This window comes from Callorhinchus milii, unplaced genomic scaffold (genome assembly GCF_018977255.1).
Source record: "Callorhinchus milii isolate IMCB2004 unplaced genomic scaffold, IMCB_Cmil_1.0 Scaffold3, whole genome shotgun sequence".
Lineage (NCBI taxonomy): Eukaryota > Metazoa > Chordata > Chondrichthyes > Chimaeriformes > Callorhinchidae > Callorhinchus > Callorhinchus milii.
In genome coordinates, this window is record NW_024704744.1 from 83,937,253 (window position 1) to 83,957,956 (window position 20,704).

Consider the following 20,704-nt stretch of genomic DNA (forward strand, 5'->3'; position numbering starts at 1 on the left):
CCTTCAAAAAAATAATAAATTGGTCACTCAATCTACGACTGTTTGTGGGACACTGCTGTGTGCAATTGGCTGCCTCGTTTCACCCACAAAATATAGTCAATTCACTTTACAACATAGTCCTCGCTATATCTCAAAGACATGATAAGGTGCGAGATCAAATGCAAGAATTATTTATTTATTTAATCCACTAGAAGACAAAACAAGGATAGGGCTGATGGACTCACGGAGCCCAGTTCAAGAGAGTATGTAGGTTGCAGGGTCCTGGATGATCTGGAGTTTGTGCAGATGGAGATGAGTTGGCTGATGAGCAGGGGATTGGAAAAGTCAAGCCTGGAGGTGCCAGAGGCTCTGATGAGGGCTTGGGCTGCAGGAAGGATGGGATCGTGGTAGGTTATGTTGTGGAGATGGAGGAAAGCGGACTTGTCAGAGCCTGAATGAAGGGTTTAAAGGTGAGTTGAGCCTCAAACAAAACGGTGAGGTTCTACACAACCTCCTTCATCTTCCCGACTGAGCAACCGAGAAGGTTGATACAAGCTGAGGTGAGGAGGAAGAGCCCTGGCACAGAGCAGAACCTTAATTTGACTGATGTTGAGTTGGAAAGAATCAGGTCTCTTTCAGGACTTGATATCTGTCAGTCTGAACAGTTATAGTTCAGGAGTCGGTGGTGAAAGTAGAAAGACAGAGATGGGCATCATCTGCGTGTGGAATTAGACCCCTCATGCTTTTTCATTCTCTTGTAAATGGTTACTGCTCATTTTGTCAGGCTTTGAGACAATCACTTGAAGTAAAAGTGATGCAGCTTACACTCAATTGTAGTTCTTAGAAAGGTCCCTAATGGCTGACACCCTATACTTATGTAAGCTTCCTTGTGCTTAAAGATTAACTGCGGCTCCCTCTGATTGGAACACATATAGGGTAGCACTGTCTGCGTAAATTCTGCTCTGCAGTCCTTCTATTTACTAGGTCCCTGAGCAGATGTAACTGCAGTTCAACAAGACTGCAAGCAGGGATAATAAATCTGGTGAAAAGTAATAAATATTCAAGCAATCTGAACTGCTGGATGTTTTTACTCATTGACATCTGTTACTCATCAGGCATAAAATGTAGCCTCTGCAAGCTTGAAAGCTGCTTAATACTCCAAATGTGTTTTGTGCTCTTTGCTATTTATTCATATCCTCTGGTCTTCGTAACCTATATTTGTGGGAGTTTCAGGATCAGAATAATGGTGCAGTACTGCAACCTGATTTCTGGTTTCAAGACAACAGTAAAATGCAGTTCCAAATTGTGATAGGATATATGTGTGTGTGGGGAGTGGTGGGGGGGGGGGGGTGTAAAGCACTTTGGGATGTTCTCTCGACAGGAAAGGACTGCAAATCATATTATTTATATGTGCCTGTGCATGTGTTTGAATGCATGTATGCGAGTGCGAGAGTCTCACAAGAACGATGATCGCTTGGGTAAGAACCAGGACTATTCCCTGTCGAGCCACAATTCAGCAGCTATCTCTGCTTTCATGATTTGAATGGGAATAAAACTAAGAAAACCAACCACTGGGGGGCATAATAACACATGACCGGGACATGCTCATTTGACACAATTTGCTCCCCTCAATTTCAAAAGTAATTTTTTTTAAAAAAAACACCCCACATTCAGTTAGGTGATTGAAACACAATGAAAATAAACTGCAATATAATTTCACTCATATCTGCAGCATATGAAAGAAATACAATGATGTTTCACCATCATGTGTGCACACAAATACATAGCCTTGTTCCTTTGCTAACAACTTAATAGAGCAACAATGTTTTTTTAAAATCTGCAACAAATATTACACCCAGGGGTCTTCTCTTTGACCGAGCCTTCAGCTCCCCTCTCGACTCTCTTCCCCCTCCTCGCTCCCTCCCTTCCCTCCCCTCACCCTGACCATTTCCCCCCTGCTCGGGTCATGACCCAACTGTGCAGCGCCTTGGGAAGTCCTCCTGACGTGAAAGGCGCTTTATAAATGGAATCTTGTTGTTGTTGTTGTTTATTAAAAATAAACATCTTCCAGCATTTCTTTGTGGTATACTTGATAAATGGACTGCCCAACCAGTGTGGCAGGTAGTGGGTTCAAACATCATGATGGGACTTTCAGCTCAAAGTTTAGGGTTACACTCATATGTAATGATGGGGGTGGATTGCATCATCATAGGTGCTGTTCTTCGGATGAGATGTTAAACTAAGGTCCCCTCTGCCAGCTCAGTTGAATGTTAAAGATGCCATGGTGTGATTCAAAAAGAGGAGTTTGTATTGGTGTCCTGGCCACCAATTCCCAGGACAACACTGGTCAGTCCCTTCATGCAACATTGCTGTACTTAAATAAACTGTATACATGTTAACCTACAAATACATTAATTCACAAAATTCAACTAGTTCAAACCTCCCACCGCCCACATTCTCACCCACACTAAACTCCGTACCTCCATTACCCCAGTGCTTGTCAAACTGGCTCCCTGTCACAGAGCAGAGCAGATCGATTTCAAGATTCTCACTCTTGGATTTAAATCCCTTTATGCCCTCGCACCCCGCACCCCCATCTCTCCAACCTGTTCTCTCCCTGCAAAACTACCCGTTGCCTCCGCTCGACTGGCTCTGGTCTCCTCCTTGTCCTCCAAACCCTCCACCACACCATCGCTAGCCGTGCTTTCAGCCACTACGCCCCGAAGCTGTGGAACTCTCTCCCTCAGTCCCTTCGTGTTGGCACCTCCCTCCCCATTTTCAGGTTGTGCTTGAAGAGCTTCATCTTCGACCGTGCCTACGGTCACCTTCCCCCTTCCCCAGCTCGGCATCAAGCTCCGCCACTGTTAAGTGCTCCGAGAAGCCATCCGGCGTGAAGGGTGCTATATAAATGCAAGTCATTGTTGTTATAATTTAAAGCAATATAATGTAAAGTTCTTTGAGATGTTTCAACAACGTGATAACGTACTACATCAAATGCAAGTATTATTATTACTACTCAACCATGTAGACCAGGAAATTCCCAGGTTTGTGCTGAGCTACTTGATTTTATCCAGAGAGATGGAAGGGACCTCACAATTAACCAGGGTTTCCTCTACTGGTCATTAACCAATGGTTCCTGCTAGGAAGTGGCTGCGTCTATAAATCAAGTGAGGGCAGGTTAGGGCAGAGCTATGGCTTACACAAGAAACAGACAAATCCACAGACAGTTGAATGGCTTATTCAAAATCACTCTCAAGATAAAATTGGTGTAGACGTCATTTTAACTGTGGTGAAGAGTTCAAATTCTAGAAATGAAAACGTTTAGGAGTAAGAAGGGAATTCAGGCAGAAAGTTTTTAAACATAATAATAATAATAATAATCCTTGCATTTGATATAGCGCTTTTCACGTCAGGAGGACGTCCCAAAGCGCTTCACAGAACACACTGTAAAGTGAATTGACTGTATATTTGTGGGCGAACGCGGCAGCCAATTGCGCACAGCAATGTCCCACAAACAGTCGTAGATTGAAAATGACCAATTTAATTATTGTTTTGGGTTTTGGAGGGATTATTATTAGGCTCTGTGTGGAGTAAGGAAACTTGCCCAAGGTTTCGCCCTCTGCCTGGAATTGAACTCAGGTCTCTCACTTGCAAAGCGAGTGCTCTAACCACTGAGCTACAGGACTCCACAATGTAATAATGTAGTAAACTCATGGATATTTTATCAGACTTACAGGGGTCAAGGGTAAATACAAGTATTTCTGAAGCAAGAGGTGGATTAGGGATTAGGGAAAGAAAGAGGGGATGCGATTTACTGAAAAGACAGATTTGGGGGGATTTGGATTGCTCAAAGTACCGCTGCTACGGTGTGGCTCTTATCTGCTTATCCTCTCTTGGTCTATCTTCTATCTCCTCTGGTTGTTTCCCTTCTTTTGAACAACTCACGATGTATTACCCTATTCTCCTTTCCTTCAAGATCCTGATAGTCTATCATTTCCCTCCCTCACCCAGCACTTTCGTCACAGAAATCTCTCCTTTTCTGTTTCTGCAGAGCCTTTCTCATCATGGATGACTTGTACCTCCACTTAACTCTTCCTTCCCCATTACCTCTGACTTCTCGGCTCTCCTCCCTTAATCTCCCTCAATCTCACCCTCCATATAAACTCTGTCGCTCACAGTGTGGCCACGCATACTATCTTTCCCCTTCCCCTGCTCTGTCATTGTAAAGCACTCCTGAGACATTATCTTATGTGAATGGCACTATATAAATGTGAGTTGTTGTCGTCTACAACAATAATTTGGATTTATTAAAGTAGAAATGCACACGCACAATACAAGGCTGTCTGAAAGTCATTGTATTTAACATGATGGTGCCGCATTTGCTGGCTTTATAATAATAATAATAATAATAATAATCCTTGCATTTGATATAGCGCTTTATCCATCATCCTTGTCCCTTTTACAGTTGGAAACACAGACTGTGCGTTAATTATGTTAATGCATCTGAGCTGTCTGGTCCCAGAATGACATAACATTGTTTAATCAAATGTCTATGGTTAGTAACTCCCAGGAAATCTACAAATAATATTGGGCAGACTGGAAATCTAAGTAACTCAATCAAAGAACACAATTACTTCAGAGACCAACAGTGATTTCTCACACCTTCTGATAAATGTAGATGCAAACTAAGGAAGAGGGACATTCGACCTTCTGAATTTGAAAGAGGAGAGTTCAAGAAATATTCAATCAAGAAAAAAAACTGGTGTAACGAATTGAGCTAAAGCTTACAGCTCACTCGTTTGAATCCCAGTGCATGGTTTCAGCTGCAATTGCATTGGGCCCCAGCCTTCCCAGGGTTAGGAAGTAAGCAGTACCTGTTCCAACTTCTTCTACAGCCCTCTACAGATTGTATGACTGTTTGGCAGCCTCATGGGGAGAATTCAAGGTTAAATATCATGGTACACACACGAACAATGGTTACTTGAGAGGAGTGTTTGTATGTTTGTGTGTGTATATTATATGTATATGTGTGTGTGTCAAATTGTGTCTCATCGGAACATAGGAAAACAGGAGGTGGTCAATCAGCCCAGTTTAATATATCATGGCAGATCTTTTAATCCTAATGCCCCACCCTTTAATACGCTTACCACCCACAGATATTGACTGCTGGATATAAACAAACCTTTTCATATTTAGTGGATACATGAGTTGACCCAGTTAAAAAATATCATCCAATACTTTGGAAACCCTATGCTGGTTTTAAAAATATACGTCCTTGGACAAACTAACGTAAAAATTATATTTGTGGCAGAAGTAAGTTTTAATTCAAACATAGTTGTGACAGAATTGAACCTTAAAATATTTCTGAATTTCACATATACCCTGCTTGTGATCTCACCCTTCAATTAACCTGCTTATGTTCAATTCCCTCCAGGCAGCCGTCCAATTTTTTTTTAAAAGTCAAATATGTTGAACATGATTTGAAAGAATTCACGTGAATTGCTGTAAGCATGTTGCAAACATAAAAGTGCACTGTACGCCAACAATAAAGGCAACCCCCCCCAAAAAAAGAAGGACTCAATAAAGTGGAATTAGAGAATAAGTTGGTGTAAAGAACAGGAAATGTAATTATAAACTGAAAAAGCCACAAACTTAAGAATTGATTGGGTCTAGATGGCGTTCATTTTTTAAAATGCCTAAACAGCTAGAGTTGCTCAAATGGGGACTGCTAGCAACTAAATATATGCCTTTGATGGTTCTGAACTGTACTACTCCTTTAACCTATAGTCTCCATGGTGGTATCAAGTTAAACCCGAGAAGAGTCTTTTTTAATTACCTAGAATGTTGTTCTCTCCACTTAAAAGTATAATAAAATGTCTTAATCCACAACACTTGATACATACATATATTGTAGTCCTGTTAAGAAACACAGCCAGTTTTTGTTAATAGGTTTGTTCATTTTAACGTTGCCAAACTTTAAGTTTTAGATGTGCAGACTTCAATTCATCTCAGTGACACATTTTTTATGTGTACAAGTGACAATTTTTTTACCCCCAACGGAAGATTCTGACAAACACCGACATCTAGGCAGTTCTACAGTCAGTATAAGAGGAAATAACAAAAAGAATTAATGCTCATTGCATTACTTACTGAAGGTCAATTCAATGATTATTTAACTGCCTACATGATAGAATAATACATCACACAAAAAAAGTCTTGAAAGTGCCATTAAATTGGTACTATGGATGCTCTTGTGCTGCGTTTTTGCTTACACTGTTCGGAGTGAAGGGACTGAAACGAAGAATTCAACCAAATTAAGACTAAAGAAAAAATTCTGGACTAGTTTTAAAAAAAGTAAATAAAACATTTCTTCTGCTCAGAACATTAACTGAACTTATTTTAAAACAAACTTATTTATTACTTAAGTTGTTCAGGTTAGTGTCGCTACATAAAGTTGTCCAAAATTTGACTAGTTTTACTGCACCTCATCACTTTTGTTTTTCCATTTTTTTTTGTCCTTTTGAGCATGACAGTATGGAAAGAGGTGAAAACATGCACCACCTAACCAATGGAGGCAAGAGTTTCTTTCTATAGAACTGCTGGCAGTTTGCAACAGCAACAACAACAAAATTACATTTGTATCGCGCCTTTCAAGTCGGGAGGACGTCCCAAGGCACTGGACAACCAATATTTCGGACCCTAGCTGGGGGTCAGGATCGGGGTGGGTGAAGGGCGGGGTGGGGGAAGGAGGCAAAGTAGGGGGAGAGGCGGAGGATTGCGGGACAAGTTCCAAAGGGTGGGGGCAGAGTAGCTGAAGGCCCGCCCACCAGTAGTGGGGTGGGCAAGGTGGGGGACATAAAGCAGGCCAGAGCCCGCTGAGCAGGGAGGTTGGTAGGGGATTAGGAGGTCACGGAGGTAGAGGGGATCAAGGCTATGGAGGGCTTCGAAGGTGAGGACCAGGATCTTGAACTGTATCCTATGTGTGATGGGAAGCCAGTGGAGTCGGGCGAGGACGGGGGTGATAGGGCCATGGAGCCTGGTGCAGGAGAGGACATGGGTTACAGATTTCTGGATGATCTGCAGCCTATTAAGAGAGGAGTTGGGGAGGCCGACAAGCAGGAGTTTGCATAGTCAAGCCCCAATGTTATGAATGCAGGTATGAGGGTCTCGGCAGCCGGCGATGTGAGACAGTGATGGAGCCGGGTGATGTTGTGGGAAGGCAGAGTGCATCACTGCATAGATGTGGGTACAAAGGATAGTTGAGGATCAAACAAGACCCCAAGGTTCCGGACTGGCTCAGTGAGGTGGAGTGTGCATCCCTGGATGGTGATGCTGTCAGTGCCTAAGGTGAGGGGGCGCTGACGGGAGCCAATCTGGAGAGCCTCGGTCTTGTTGGAGGACGTGGAGTCCTGTAGCTCAGTGGTTAGAGCACTCGCTTTGCAAGCGAGAGACCTGAGTTCAATTCCAGGCAGAGGGCGAAACCTTGGGCAAGTTTCCTTACTCCACACACCTAATAATAATCCCTCCAAAACCAAAACAATAATAAATTGGTCATTTTCAATCTACGACTGTTTGTGGGACATTGCTGTGCGCGATTGGCTGCCGCGTTCGCTCACTAATATACAGTCAATTCATTTTACAGTGTGTTCTGTGAAGTGCTTTGGGACGTCCTCCCGACGTGAAAAGCACTATATCAAATGCAAGGATAATTATTATTATTGTTGACTTTCAACTGAAGAAAGTTAGCTCTCATCCAGGACTTGGTGTCTGACAGACATTCTATCAGGACAGCAGTGGTCCTGAAGTCGAGGGTGGAGGCAGAGAGATGGAGTTCGGTGTAATCCGCATCCATGTGGAAGTTGACCCCATATCTGCAGATGATATCACCAAGAGGGTGCATATAGATATTGAAGAAGAGAGGACCAAGGACAGAGCCCTGGGAACACCGAGGAGAAACTGTTTGTGAAGATGAAGTGGAAATGTTTTAAGGGTTAATTGTGGTCAAACAGTACCTAGATTTGTTTTAAAAACTCATCTCATTTTAAGATTACCAAAACTCAGCAAGCACAAACAGAAAAAAAATGGGAAAAAAACGTTTGGGGTTCCTAAAATTCAATAATATTTTATAACATTGGTAAATTTAAAAGTGAAACAAATAACGATTTAAATCTATAAAACTTGCTTTACTTACATAGAATCTACATTATCTTTTGTCCCTTGTACTTGTCCCTCCACTGTTCCTTGTCTGGTGTTTCTTACCCAGCCGACCACACCGAGTTTTCTAGCCTGCTCCTCGGTGTACTGAAACAATGATGAAAAGCATGAAAAGCTCTCATGCCCATTATTTAGATGGTCATTTTACATGTGTTTTTCAATCTGCATAATGCACTTTATACTGTACAAACATGCTGAGTGGCTAATTGCCAAAAATTGAGTGCAAAAATATTAAACTGACAGAATAATAATAATCCTTGCATTTGATAGAGCGCCTTATCATGTTTTGGAGATGTCTCAAAGCGCTTCACAGAATGCACTGTAAAGGGAATTAACTGTATATTCTGTGGGTAAAACGCGGCAGCTAATTGCACACAGCAGTGTCCCACAAACAGTCATGGATTGAGTGACCAATTTAATATTTTGTTTTGAAGGAATTATTACCCCCGGAAAAGCAATCTGCCAATCGACTAAGAACCAGGTTCCTACTTACTGCTAGATAAACAGAAGTGTGTGGAGTAAGGAAACCTGCCCAACATTTCGCCCTGAGAGAATATAGAGTAAAAGGGGATGCATGCATTTTCCTCCCTTATTTTCTTTCCTGTGGTTTCCCTATACCAACACACTTTCTTTATGCAAGATAATGGGCTGGAGATCTCCAGAGTCAATCTCAACTATAAAGTCCCAGTGGCAAGACCTTGCATGTGTTTCAATAACACTTCTCACTCGTGTTCAGTTTATGGGTCATTTGAGAATATAACATTCAGAAATTGTTGGATGTTAAATTGTGCAGTCTTGGTTCCTTTCTATTTGGGATCATCAATGAAATTAATATCAAGTGGTATGAAAACCTCTGGAGCCACTTCCTGCCAAGAGCCTGAAGCTTAAGATTTCTGTTACTATTTCTTTGTTTAAGGATGTACGTATTATTGACACACTATTGCTAAACTAAGAGAATAGCCCTTGAGCAAGATGTTGGTTGTGATTGTGCCCTTTGATCAAATGTTAGTGAATATCTTTGCTAAAATTAATAATACTTCCAATTGAAATAACACCCGTTCACAAGCCAAAAGCTCTCGAGTTACTTTAAAATGCAGCATCTCTTGATAAATGGGAAGTATGTCAACAAAGTCCCACGAATAGCATTGAGATGAATGACCAATAAATGTCTTATGGTGTCTTTGGATGAGGAAAGTACTGACCAAAACACAGGGAAGACTCCCTGCTCTTCAAAATTGTACCCCATGACCTTTAACAGCCTCTTGAACAGAACCTCAGTTTAATATCTGATCTGAAGAAACCTCCAACAATGGAGCACTCCTTCAGAATGGATTACAAGCTCAATCTATGGTATGGAGCTCAAGACCACAACCTTCTGACGCAATTGAGGCAAATGTATGTGTCACTCGAGCACTCTCAGGATGTTGCAAAAACAGATTAACAGTTTGATAATAGAGTTTGTGATCATTGACATCAACATTAGTCATACTACATAGCTACCCACTGGGTTTAATCACCAGTTGAATGGGAGATGTGAAATGACCTCTTCTGTTTAACTGCTCTCTAATGGTGAAAGGTTGTGAATTTACATGGTTGGCATGACCTGCTACTTTTAGAAACCATATAAATGCTCACTTACGTTTATGAGTACCTCACAATACGCATCTTGGCTGAAATGCTAGTGACGCACTGTAGGAATTGCTCCAACGCCAGAGATTCCACCTACTGATGAGATATGAAACTGAGACCCTGTCTGCAAGTCTTCAGTTGCACTTTAAATAATCTGTGACACTACAGTATATAAAAAGATTAATTGGTCAATCACCTCTGTCCTGTTTGTAGGATTTTGCTATGCACATTAAGCTGCCACTTTGCCAGCCAAACCATTAGCACTTTAGTACATTAATACTTATACTATTGTTGGTCCATTGTGTTTATTTTTTCCTTCTCTTATCTTACTGTCACTGCATTGATCAACCAATAGCACATGTAAATAACCAGTATGAGGAAGCCCAGCCAGGTTGAGGATCCTTTACATTTTCCATTCCTTGTGGAGAAAATACCACTTCCAGACAGCAATGCATCAATGCATGAGAATCACTGGCACAAACTATATTTTACTATTCCAAGGTCTGGAAGACTGCTTTGAAGACCTTCCTCCTCACACAAAATTTAATTTGTAACATGCTGTTTGATACTTTGATATTAACTGCTACTTCCCTCCCACCACCTTCCAGATCATATTTGGAATGATAGTGCAATTATGGAGATTACTGAATAAAATATTTGCAATCACAACTGTGAATAATACATTTTGTAACAATATTCTGAAGCTTTACCTGTTCAGAACAGTAAATAGAAAGACAATTAACACTATTAATGCAAAGGCTTTATTGTTTTAACCACAGCTACGTATATAAATTAAATAAATACAGTGGAATAAATTGGCATCAATTTAGAAAAAGGAAATTATTATTTACATAACGCAATTTGTGTAACTAACTTTGAGGCTGTACCCCCCCACTCCCCACCCCACACTTACACAAACATCAACCATCTGAAAACCAATTCTTAGATTCCTATTTTATAAAGGATCAATAATTAAACCACAAGAGGCCAAAATTGAACTTGTCGCACAAGTGATTCACAGAGCTTAGATGAAACTTTATCTCTATGACTTGATGCCAATCCAGTCAGCAAAAACAGCAGAATGATTTATACAAGTGGTCGCTGTGTTGCGAAGAACTATTTTGCTGTTTCTGCTCTTTGAAGCCGTGGGCGTAACTTGAGTGTTTTCATTTTGTATACTGCCCGAACTCTGAATTTTAAAGACTTTTGCACTCTTTACATTAATGTCACAGAGCAAACAGCCCATTCTAACTCCATGTTGCACTTCTTCACACAAATTCTTTGAGTTGAGATGACTACAGATTTAGTTCTTTATCCCCACAAAGAAGAATGCTCTGAACAATCACACCATGTGGGTGAAAGAGAGTTCATACAATCTTTGAACCATTTAAAAATGTACCAACAACCTGCAATTATATAAAGCACATTTCAGGCGGGGTAGTGTCTGAGAGCACTGAGAAACTAAGTTAGTTTAGGGAATTCATTCAGCAGAAATAAACAAAAGAAGATCGCAAAGCAAGTTACATAATCCCATTCTTACAGACTTTCCATTAACTGGTTCAAAACAGGCATTAGCAGAATCCAAAACTAATTACCCATCTACCTTCTTAGTCAGGAGGCATAAACCAACCAAACAGGTTAAATGAATCTACTCCATAATTCTTAACAAAACAAGTTCTAAGAGTTATCTTACCATTCTGAAGCAGACACCTAGATAGAGACAAAGAGAGAAAAAGACAGATCACAATACTGTCCTGAAAAAGTAGCAAGGCCACACTACTACATTTTAATTAAATAATTTTGTATGGAACTGGTGTCCAGGATATGTAATGTGTTGGAAATATGTGGGACAGCATATGGATGGAAACGGGTAATTAGACAGCAACATACTCTAGGCGTTTAGATGGCCTCATAAACTGTAAAAGTGATTTATCAGAACATCACAATGTTACCATCATAAAAGCCTAGCTCTAGCTCAAGCTCAAGCATATGATAGAATTCCACTGTGAAAGAGAACAGAACTCAAGGAGAGAGGGGCCATCCAGGTCCTGATTTGACCATTCCCTATTATTTTTTGACCATAACCCTAATCCTGCTAAAACAGAAACCCAGTTCCTTTCTGAATATTTCACCCATCAATATTCACCACTACTTGACAAAATGTGAAGAAATGATTCCTTAATTGTAACCATCGATTCCTATTCCTTAATTATAACCAGTTTAACTTTTGGTTATGAACAAGTGTGTGTGCAACATCCCTCTTGGCCCATCCCATCATTTCCTTCACCATTTCGAAGCCTTGGAGCATATTCCCTCTTAATTGTCCTATCAATGAGAATAGATTTAGCTGTTTCCACCTTTTAAACCAAAGGTCTAATTCTGGAAATACACTCACTGCCCCTTCTCTTAATTCTTTGTATTATTTTGAACATTTTCATACAAATTTTCCCTTTGCACACTGTAGAGCATGACAATACTTTCCAAGCTTGGTGAAATATCAAACCCAGACTCTTTTGCCTGTTATTGTATTTACTATTTTTGTAGCTGTAACCATTTGTTACTGGTGGTATTTATTTCAGAACATATTGAAGTACAGAACACAGTATATCCCAAATACCAAAATTTAAAACACTATGAGATTTGAACTGGTTTCAGACATTTCATTAACTAAGTATTAACTCTTGTTTTCTAGCTTTAAACTTTAAAGCCTAAGATGCTTTATTATCAAAATAGATTTCAAATGCCAATAACCTAGTTATAGTAACAGCAATGCATTTTATATCTGCAATATTTGCAAACAAATAACTTAACGTGTCTCAACTAATCATCTCTCTTGCAAAATACTCTATTCCTACTATTACTATGTATCCTTCCTTCTCAAGTCATGGTTATTATCTAACTCCTCCAATGACATGTTTATAAACATGGTGGTCAATGGTTTTGCAGGTATCCTTTCTTTAAAAAATATACATACTGTGAAGTTACAAAGCTGAAATTCAAAGAGCGGAGAGGGGTTGTATAAAGTCAACATATGCTGCTGAATTACAATGTTTAACTCTCTCATGTTACTTATAATAATAATAATAATCCTTGCATTTGATATAGCACTCTTCATGTCTTCTAGACGTCTCAAAATGCTTCACAGAATATAAAGTGAATTGACTGTATATTTTTTGTGGGCGAAATGCTGCAGGCAATTGCACACAGCAGTGTCCCACATACAGTCGTGGATTAAGTGACCAAATTATTATTGGTTTTTTTCCTTGAGGGATTATTATCAGGTGTGTGGAGTTTACACCCAAATATTAGTTCTTTATAAAAAAGGATTCAGAAACAGAAAATTACACATTGACAGTTGGAAGCATTGACATGGCATTCACACAAAGCATCTAAGTTTGTCACCCACACCAGCCAGAATATTATGCTTTTAACAAATTCTCTGGTCAAATGCCAACTGCAACGTGATGCTGGACTTCCTTGAATCCAAAGTCGAGGGACTCCGCCCAGCTGCCTCTGCCACTGCATCTGCTATCACCTCCCCATCCCTTCTTCCCACCCCGGCCCCTACCTATCCCTCCCTCCACCCCTTTGAACCAGTCTCCCCCTTTTCTCTCATCACCACCATAACTTTTGTGAAACCCACCAGCTGCTCCCTCAACCCCATCCCTACCCCTCTCCTTACCTCCCAGCTTCACCTCCTTGCCCTTCTACCCACTGACATCGTAAACCTCTCCCTGTCCTCTGCTACTATTCCCACCCGTTTAAAAAACGCTGTCATCACTCCTATCCTTTAAACACCCTCCCTGGACCTTTCTCTGTTCCCTAACTACCGCCCCATCTCCAACCTCCTCTTTCCTCTCCAAGGTCCTGGAATGAGTTGTTGCTTCTCAGCTTTGCTCCTTCCTCTCCCGCCACTCCCTTCTCGAACCCCTCCAATCAGGTTTCCGTGCCGCCCACAGCATAGAAACAGCTCTGGTCACAGCGACAAACGTCATTCTGTCCATCTGCGACCAGGGCTCCCTCTGCCTCCTCATCCTCTCTGCTGCTTTCGACACTGTCGACCACTCTATCCTCATTCACCGCCTCTCCTCTCACCTCAACCTCCATGGCGATGTCCTTGATTGGTTCAGATCGTACCTCTCACACCGTCTGCACTTCATCTCCTCTAGCCCCCGGACCGTCTTGTGCAACATTCCTCAGAGCTCTATCCTTGGTTCCCTCCTCTTCAATATCTATATACTCCCTCTTAGTGACATCATCCGCAGACATGGGTCAACTTCCACATGTATGCGGATGACACCCAATCTACCTCTCTGCTTCCACCCTCGACTCCAGGACCACTGCTGTCCTGACAGAGTGTCTGTCAGACATCAAGTCCTGGATGAGCTAATTTTCTTAGTTGAATGTCAACAAGACCGAGGCTCTCCTGATTGACTCCCATCAGTGCCTCCTCACCTCAGGCGCTGACAGCATCACCATCCATGGTTGCACACTCCACCTCACTGAGCCAGTCCAGAACCTTGGGGGTCTTGTTTGACCCTCAACTATCCTTTCTACCCCACATCTGCGCCATGACCCGCTCTGCCTTCCCCCACCTCCGCAACTTCGCCCGGCTCTGGTAAATTCACTGCTTGCTGCCGTATTTCCAGGGATAATAATCCCTTCAAAAAATAAATTTAAAAAATAATAATTTGGTCACTCAATTCACGACTGTTTGTGGAAAACTGCTGTGCCCAATTGGCTGCCACGTTTCTCCCACAAATATACAGTCAATTCACTTTACAGTCTATTCTGTGACATCTAGAAGACGTGAAAAGCACTATATCAAATGCAAGAATTATTATTATTATAGTCAGCCTCCCCAGCTCCTCCCTCCACAGGCTGCAGATGATCCAGAACTCTGCAGCCCATGTCCTCCCCCGCACTAGGCTCCGTGACCCTATTACCCCCATCCTTCCCCAACTACACTGGCTTCCCATCACACAGGGATACAGTTCAAGATCTTGGTCCTCACCTTCAAAGCCCTCCACGGTCTTGCTCCCGCCTACCTCTCCAACCTCCTAACCCCCTACCACCCTGTGCACTCGCTCCGCTCAGCAGACCCTGGCCTGCTTCGCGTCCCCCGCCTTGCTCGCCCCACCATTGGCGGCGGGCCTTCACCACTCGCCCCGTCCCTCGCCACCTTCAAGACCCACGTCAAGGCCCTCCTCATAATGCAATCTTCCCACTTTAAAATCACACTTAAAAAAAACACACCCGAAAATCTAAGGCCTGAAGTTCCACCTCAGTTTAACCCTCAAGAGCATTTTCATCCTAAAATTTACAATTATGCAGAATTGTGGACCATTCTTAAATTGTGTCATCATTTGGAATCTCGTACCTTGTTTTAGAAAAAAGAACTGTAGAAATACAGCTTCCAAATGTAGAATGAATTTTAAAAAATCCAGGATGAAGGGTGATCTTAAATTTTAAAGACAAAATGGTATTATAGACCAAAACTAAGTGAAATTTCAGGCTGGTAACCTTACTGGTGATCTGAGAATCACCCTCATATTTATTACATAAACAAAATTTGATCAGGAGCTTGGCTGGTTAACCAATCTTTTTCTGGTCACTGTATGAACAAATTGAGTTCCCTGTATTTCAATGAGACTGTTATGGCCTTTTAAACCTGAAAAATATATATTGTTCCCACTTATTCTGAATTGGAGCAACTTTTATTCAGCCAGTAGCAAATGTAGGAAGAACATGCAGATGGTACATGCTTTAATTACATGGGCATTTCTGGTTAAAATACTCAACCAAATTCCATCACTCACCCACTGATTATTTACTTTCAAATATACATTAATTTATTAGGCATACCATTATTTATTTAGTCTTGCTAATTTAAGGAAGACTGCAGCCCATCTCTAAACATAGTTAATGTCCACTTGTTTGCAAAGCCACAACATGCACATTCTGGCATGTTTTCAGACTTTAAAAGTATGAGAGGTTCTGATGATGTAAACAGAGAGAAGTTACTTCACAGGTGAGCAAGTCAGTAACTAGAAGTCAGATTAAAAGTCATTACCAAAAGAGTGAGGGGGGAAGTTAAGGCAATTTTTAAAAAAAAAGAGTTGTTATTCCATGAAAAGAATCGTGGATGTGCAGAATTCAGCTTAATTGTTAAAAGGGAATTAAGAATAAATATCTGAAAGAGAGATATCTTTTTTTAAAAAAATAATGGGTCAGGGAGACAAAGCAGAGTAAATGGGACTAAACAGGCACAATAATAATAATAATCCTTGCATTTGATATAGCACCTTATCACATCTTCGAGATGCCTCAACATGTTTCACAGAATATACAGTAAAGTGAATTGACTGTATATGCGGTGGGTGAAAAATGGCAGCCAATTATGCCTGGCAAGTAATAATCCTTGCATTTGATATTGCGCCTTATCACATCTGTGAGACGTGTCAAAGTGCTTCACAGAATATACAGTAAAGTGAATTGACTGTTTGTTTCGTGGTCGAAACACGGAAGCCAATTGCGCCCAGAGCAGTGTCCCACAAGCAGCGGTGGATTGAGTGACCAAATTATTATTATTATTTACAAGTTAAGGGAGAGGTGTGTGTTTGTGTGGGGGGGGGGAGGTGTGGATGTGGTGGGGAGAGGGAAGAGGTGTGTGTGGGGGGGAGGTGTATGTGGGGGGTGGTGTATGTGGGGAGGTGGGAGAGATGTGTGTGTGGTGGGGAGAGGTGTGTGTGGGGGGGTGGAGGGAGAGGGGTGTGTGGGGAGAGGAGGTGTGTGTGTGGGGGGGGGAAGAGGTGTGTGTGTGGGGAGAGGAGGTGTGTGTGGGGAGAGGTGTGTGTGGGGAGAGGAGAGGTGTGTGTGGTGGGGGGAGGAGAGGTGTGTGTGTGTGGTGGGGGTGTGTGGTGGGAGGTGTGGTGGGGGGAGGTGTGTGTGGTGGGGGGAGGTGTGGGGGGGGGGAGAGGTGTGGGGGGGGGAGAGGTGTGTGGTGGGGGGAGGTGTGGGGGGGGGAGAGGTGTGTGTGTGGGGGGGGAGGTGGGGGGGGGAGAGGTGTGTGTGGTGAGAGGAGAGGTGTGTGGGGGGGGGAGGTGTGTGTGTGGGGGGGGTGTGTGGGGGGAGGTGTGGTGGGGGGAGATGTGTGGGGGGGGGGTGTGGGGGGGGGGAGAGGTGTGTGTGTGGTGGGGGAGGTGTGGGGGGGGGGGAGAGGTGTGTGTGTGGTGGGGGAGGTGTGTGTGTGGTGGGGGAGAGGTGTGTGTGGTGGGGGGGAGGTGTGGGGGGGGGGGGAGAGGTGTGTGTGTGGGGGGGAGGTGTGTGGGGGGGGAGGTGTGGGGGGGGGGGGGGGGAGGTGTGTGGTGGTGGGGGGGAGGTGTGTGTGTGGTGGGGGGAGTGTGTGTGGGGTAGAGGGAGGGGTTGTGGGGGGGGGACAGGAATGGCCGCTGAGCCGCGGTGTGTGGCTGCCGGTACCTACCCTGCACTCGGCCACTGATCTCAAAATCTAACGAACTCATCCTGGCGGCTACAGCCCCTGACATGGCAGTGACCGACAGCGAAACATAAAGAAAAACGCGCAAAATGTCCAGCCGATTGCGAGCCGCCCAGACGCCGAGCACCGCCAGCTCCTCCCCCCCTCCTTCTCCCCCTCTCCCCCTCTCCCCGGGGTCAAGGCTGCGCCGCTCCCCAACCCGACAGCTCGGCAGAATTTGCCAGAACTAAAAATCCGTTGGTAGCCCAAAGTCGAGCCCACAGTAGCCCAAAATGTAGCCCAACGTACACCGCGCCGCCTCCCCTATGGGCAGCAGCGAAGTCTTCGGCTTAGGTTGAGTGGGTTTTGAAACTGAACTGTTGAGAAAAGGTCTTCGAAGTCGTGGGGTGAGTGAGTGTGTGTGTGTGTGTGTGTGTGAGGGGTGGTGGGGGGGGAAACGAAAGGTTTACATTTAAAAAATCGGCCCTTTTCGTTTTTACGCGGGCGAGTACAATAAAACACGCCCAATTGGACGTGAAAGCCGCCAAATCTGGCGAGGTTGCCCACAGTCCGGTCCGAGAGATCCAGTCCGGGCTCATCCGACTACCATCACACACACACACACACACACACGCTGTTTGTTGGTGGCTCATCCACCAGGCCAGAGCAGCCAAGTGCTGAGCTCCTCCAACTTCTCTCCAATCCAACACTCCTTCAGCCACACACACTCCTGAGACAAACTCACCGAATCCAACCCGGCGCACTCCAGTCCAGGCTCATCCATCCACCAGTCCAAGAAAGCCAAATAATAATAATAATAATAATAATCCTTGCATTTGATATAGCGCTTTTCACGTCGGGAGGACGTCCCAAAGCGCTTCACAGAACACACTGTAAAGTGAATTGACTGTATATTTGTGGGCGAACGCGGCAGCCAATTGCGCACAGCAATGTCCCACAAACAGTCGTAGATTGAAAATGACCAATTTATTATTGTTTTTGGTTTTGGAGAGATTATTATTAGGCTCTGTGTGGAGTAAGGAAACTTGCCCAAGGTTTCGCCCTCTGCCTGGAATTGAACTCAGGTCTCTCGCTTACAAAGCGAGTGCTATAACCACTGAGCTACAGGACTCCACAAATGTAACCAAAAGAAAGCCAAATGCAGAATTCTTTCAACAACACTTGTGTTCAAACTCATCCCATCCAAACAGTATCAGGTCTGGGTGCACCTGCCGATTCAAGGAAACCCAAGTGCAGGCTCCTCAAACGACTGCAACTCATATGCTCTAAGCTGACCCTCCCAAGACTATGCCAGGGATGTGCCGTCCTTTGCATGAGACGTTTAACTTCGAACCAAATTTTTTTTCTTGATTGAATATTTCTTGATTGATGGCCACACCATAAATATCACTACTCAGTAGCTACTGGAAACAAAATATTGATTTAACACAGTCCTAGCCTAGTACGAATGTTCAGTGGATCACTTCTTAACAACTCCCATAGGCCACGGGTTGGTCACCATTGCTTTAAATCAAATTTCTATCTGCATTCAGGTACACATGAAAAACCCATGGCGCTACAGTACTCAAAAAGAGAAGGGGAGTTTTCGTGGCATCCTGTCCTCCAAATAAAATTTGTAATTTGTTTCAAGGCTCTTTGTAGGACACTGCTCTGCATAACAGTCATTCCACATTGAAGTGCTTTGGGATGACCTCCCGAAGTGAAAGGTGCTATGCCAAATGCAAGAATTTTTGTTATTTTTTTTCTAATACCTTTTGCATATCATTATATTTTGAAATTCTTTGGTGCCAGACAGTAAGCAGGGAGCATGGGGGAGGAGGAGACGGGATAAAGAGATAGGGATGCTACTCGATGCTCTATAAATGCACATTGTTGTTGATAGAGAAATGTGAGATGGGAAAGACAGAAGGGTGTAAAGAGGGAATGAAGTGAAGGCTTGGCTGCTGAGTGAAGAGTGACGAGCAGCAAACCCATGTTTGCTGAAGGGAGGGGGTGAGCAGAAGAGTGAGTTTGGAAAAGGTGATGGAGCTGATTCCTTTAACCTAGCACTATCTGATCCAGTTCCATGCTTATCAACCTGCATGGAGTCTGATCCAAACCCAGCAGGGTCCAATTTATTTGAATTCAGTCAAAATTGATTCTATCTGGCAGAGTCTACAGTGCGTTCCATTCTGATGATCTACTTCACTGTATTTCCTTTCAGCCCAACCAGACCAACAAAATAAAGTAATAGATCACCATAACCATAGACTAAAGACCAACAAACCCCAGTAAGCAGAAACTGCTTGACTGCAGCCCAACCTAATCCAATCCAACACAGCAACATTAAGAGTTGATCGCAAACTATGTCTGCAAAGTAAAAGATGCAGAATTAGCTTCAAAAGGCTACCCAAAGAGAGAGGGAACATCGCTCTCCTTATTGTTACTGAGTGGTACTATTCCATTTTATGGCTGTAGGCAAATAAGGAACAGGAATACCAATCTTGCCTAATAAGACACCTAATACATTTTTTTCAGCTGAGTCATTGTCTGACTTTGGCCCATTCTGAAAGCTTGAAATGAGTGAGAGAGATATGCTGCCAATTCCTTATCTCACCAGCACTGATCTATAACATTATGCATATATCCTTGAGATTACAAAAACTCTTTGAAAAAAAACTCATGAACAATGATGACCAAAAAGTTGTGATACCATTACAATGCCTAATAAGTCTTAAAGAAATTATAATTTTTTTTAGATAATAGGGTAGTTATCATGATTTTTTGGTCACCTTGGTAAGCATCCTTGCAACACCCCCCATTCCCTTGAGCAAATGCAGACAAGTATAAACTATGTGCTTTATTTCTCTTCTCACTGGAGCTCATTTCTTTAACCGCATGATCAGCTGCAGAGAATTGCCCAATCTTAGGGCTTTCATTATGTTGTGGTAATTTTTTATGCTAGGGAAATGATAGTAAAAATATGAAAAGCAGGACTATTGTTTAGTACTTATGGGAACCAAGTGACCTTTGAGTAAACAACAGAATCTAGTAACATTGTCTTTCTTCCACCCACCCAGTGGTGCCTCTCCCTCTGATCAGCTTTTCCCTCTGTTTTCCCTTCCCTTGCTATTTTCCTCTTTTTTCTATCCTATCTGCCTCTTGGCTGCTGCTACTTTCACCTGTGCTAGCTTCTGTGAGTGTTTCTCTGTTTTATTCTATCCTATGTGCAGCTCTATCTCCCTCTGTTGGGTGTGTATCTTTCTTTGTATATCCCGAGAAAACCCTATTTATTAGTTTATTCTAACACTGAACAATTTGCTATTTTTCTTGTTCTGTGTGTGTGTAATAGATAATTGTTACAAACAGCAAACATTTCCTTCCTGGTTTATACAGGAAACCACA

General features: G+C 42.8%; 2 protein-coding genes across 2 annotated transcripts in view; one reads left to right on the plus strand and one right to left on the minus strand.

Moving 5' to 3' along the window:
• Nucleotides 1-18,083, minus strand: part of LOC103177978 (acylphosphatase-2) — a 54,831-nt gene extending 36,748 nt beyond the window's left edge. Inside the window, exons 1-4 of the mRNA XM_007892416.2 lie at nt 18,045-18,083; nt 17,306-17,546; nt 11,516-11,532; nt 8,171-8,280 (exon numbers count right to left, since the gene is read on the minus strand). Coding sequence (XP_007890607.2) covers nt 8,171-8,280; nt 11,516-11,532; nt 17,306-17,546; nt 18,045-18,083 — 407 coding nt within the window. The remainder of the gene's footprint in view (nt 1-8,170; nt 8,281-11,515; nt 11,533-17,305; nt 17,547-18,044) is intronic.
• The window catches only part of psme4b (proteasome activator subunit 4b), a 79,647-nt gene continuing 76,611 nt past the window's right edge, over nt 17,669-20,704 (plus strand). Inside the window, exon 1 of the mRNA XM_042332993.1 lies at nt 17,669-17,706. The gene's annotated coding sequence lies outside the window, so the exon portion shown is untranslated. The remainder of the gene's footprint in view (nt 17,707-20,704) is intronic.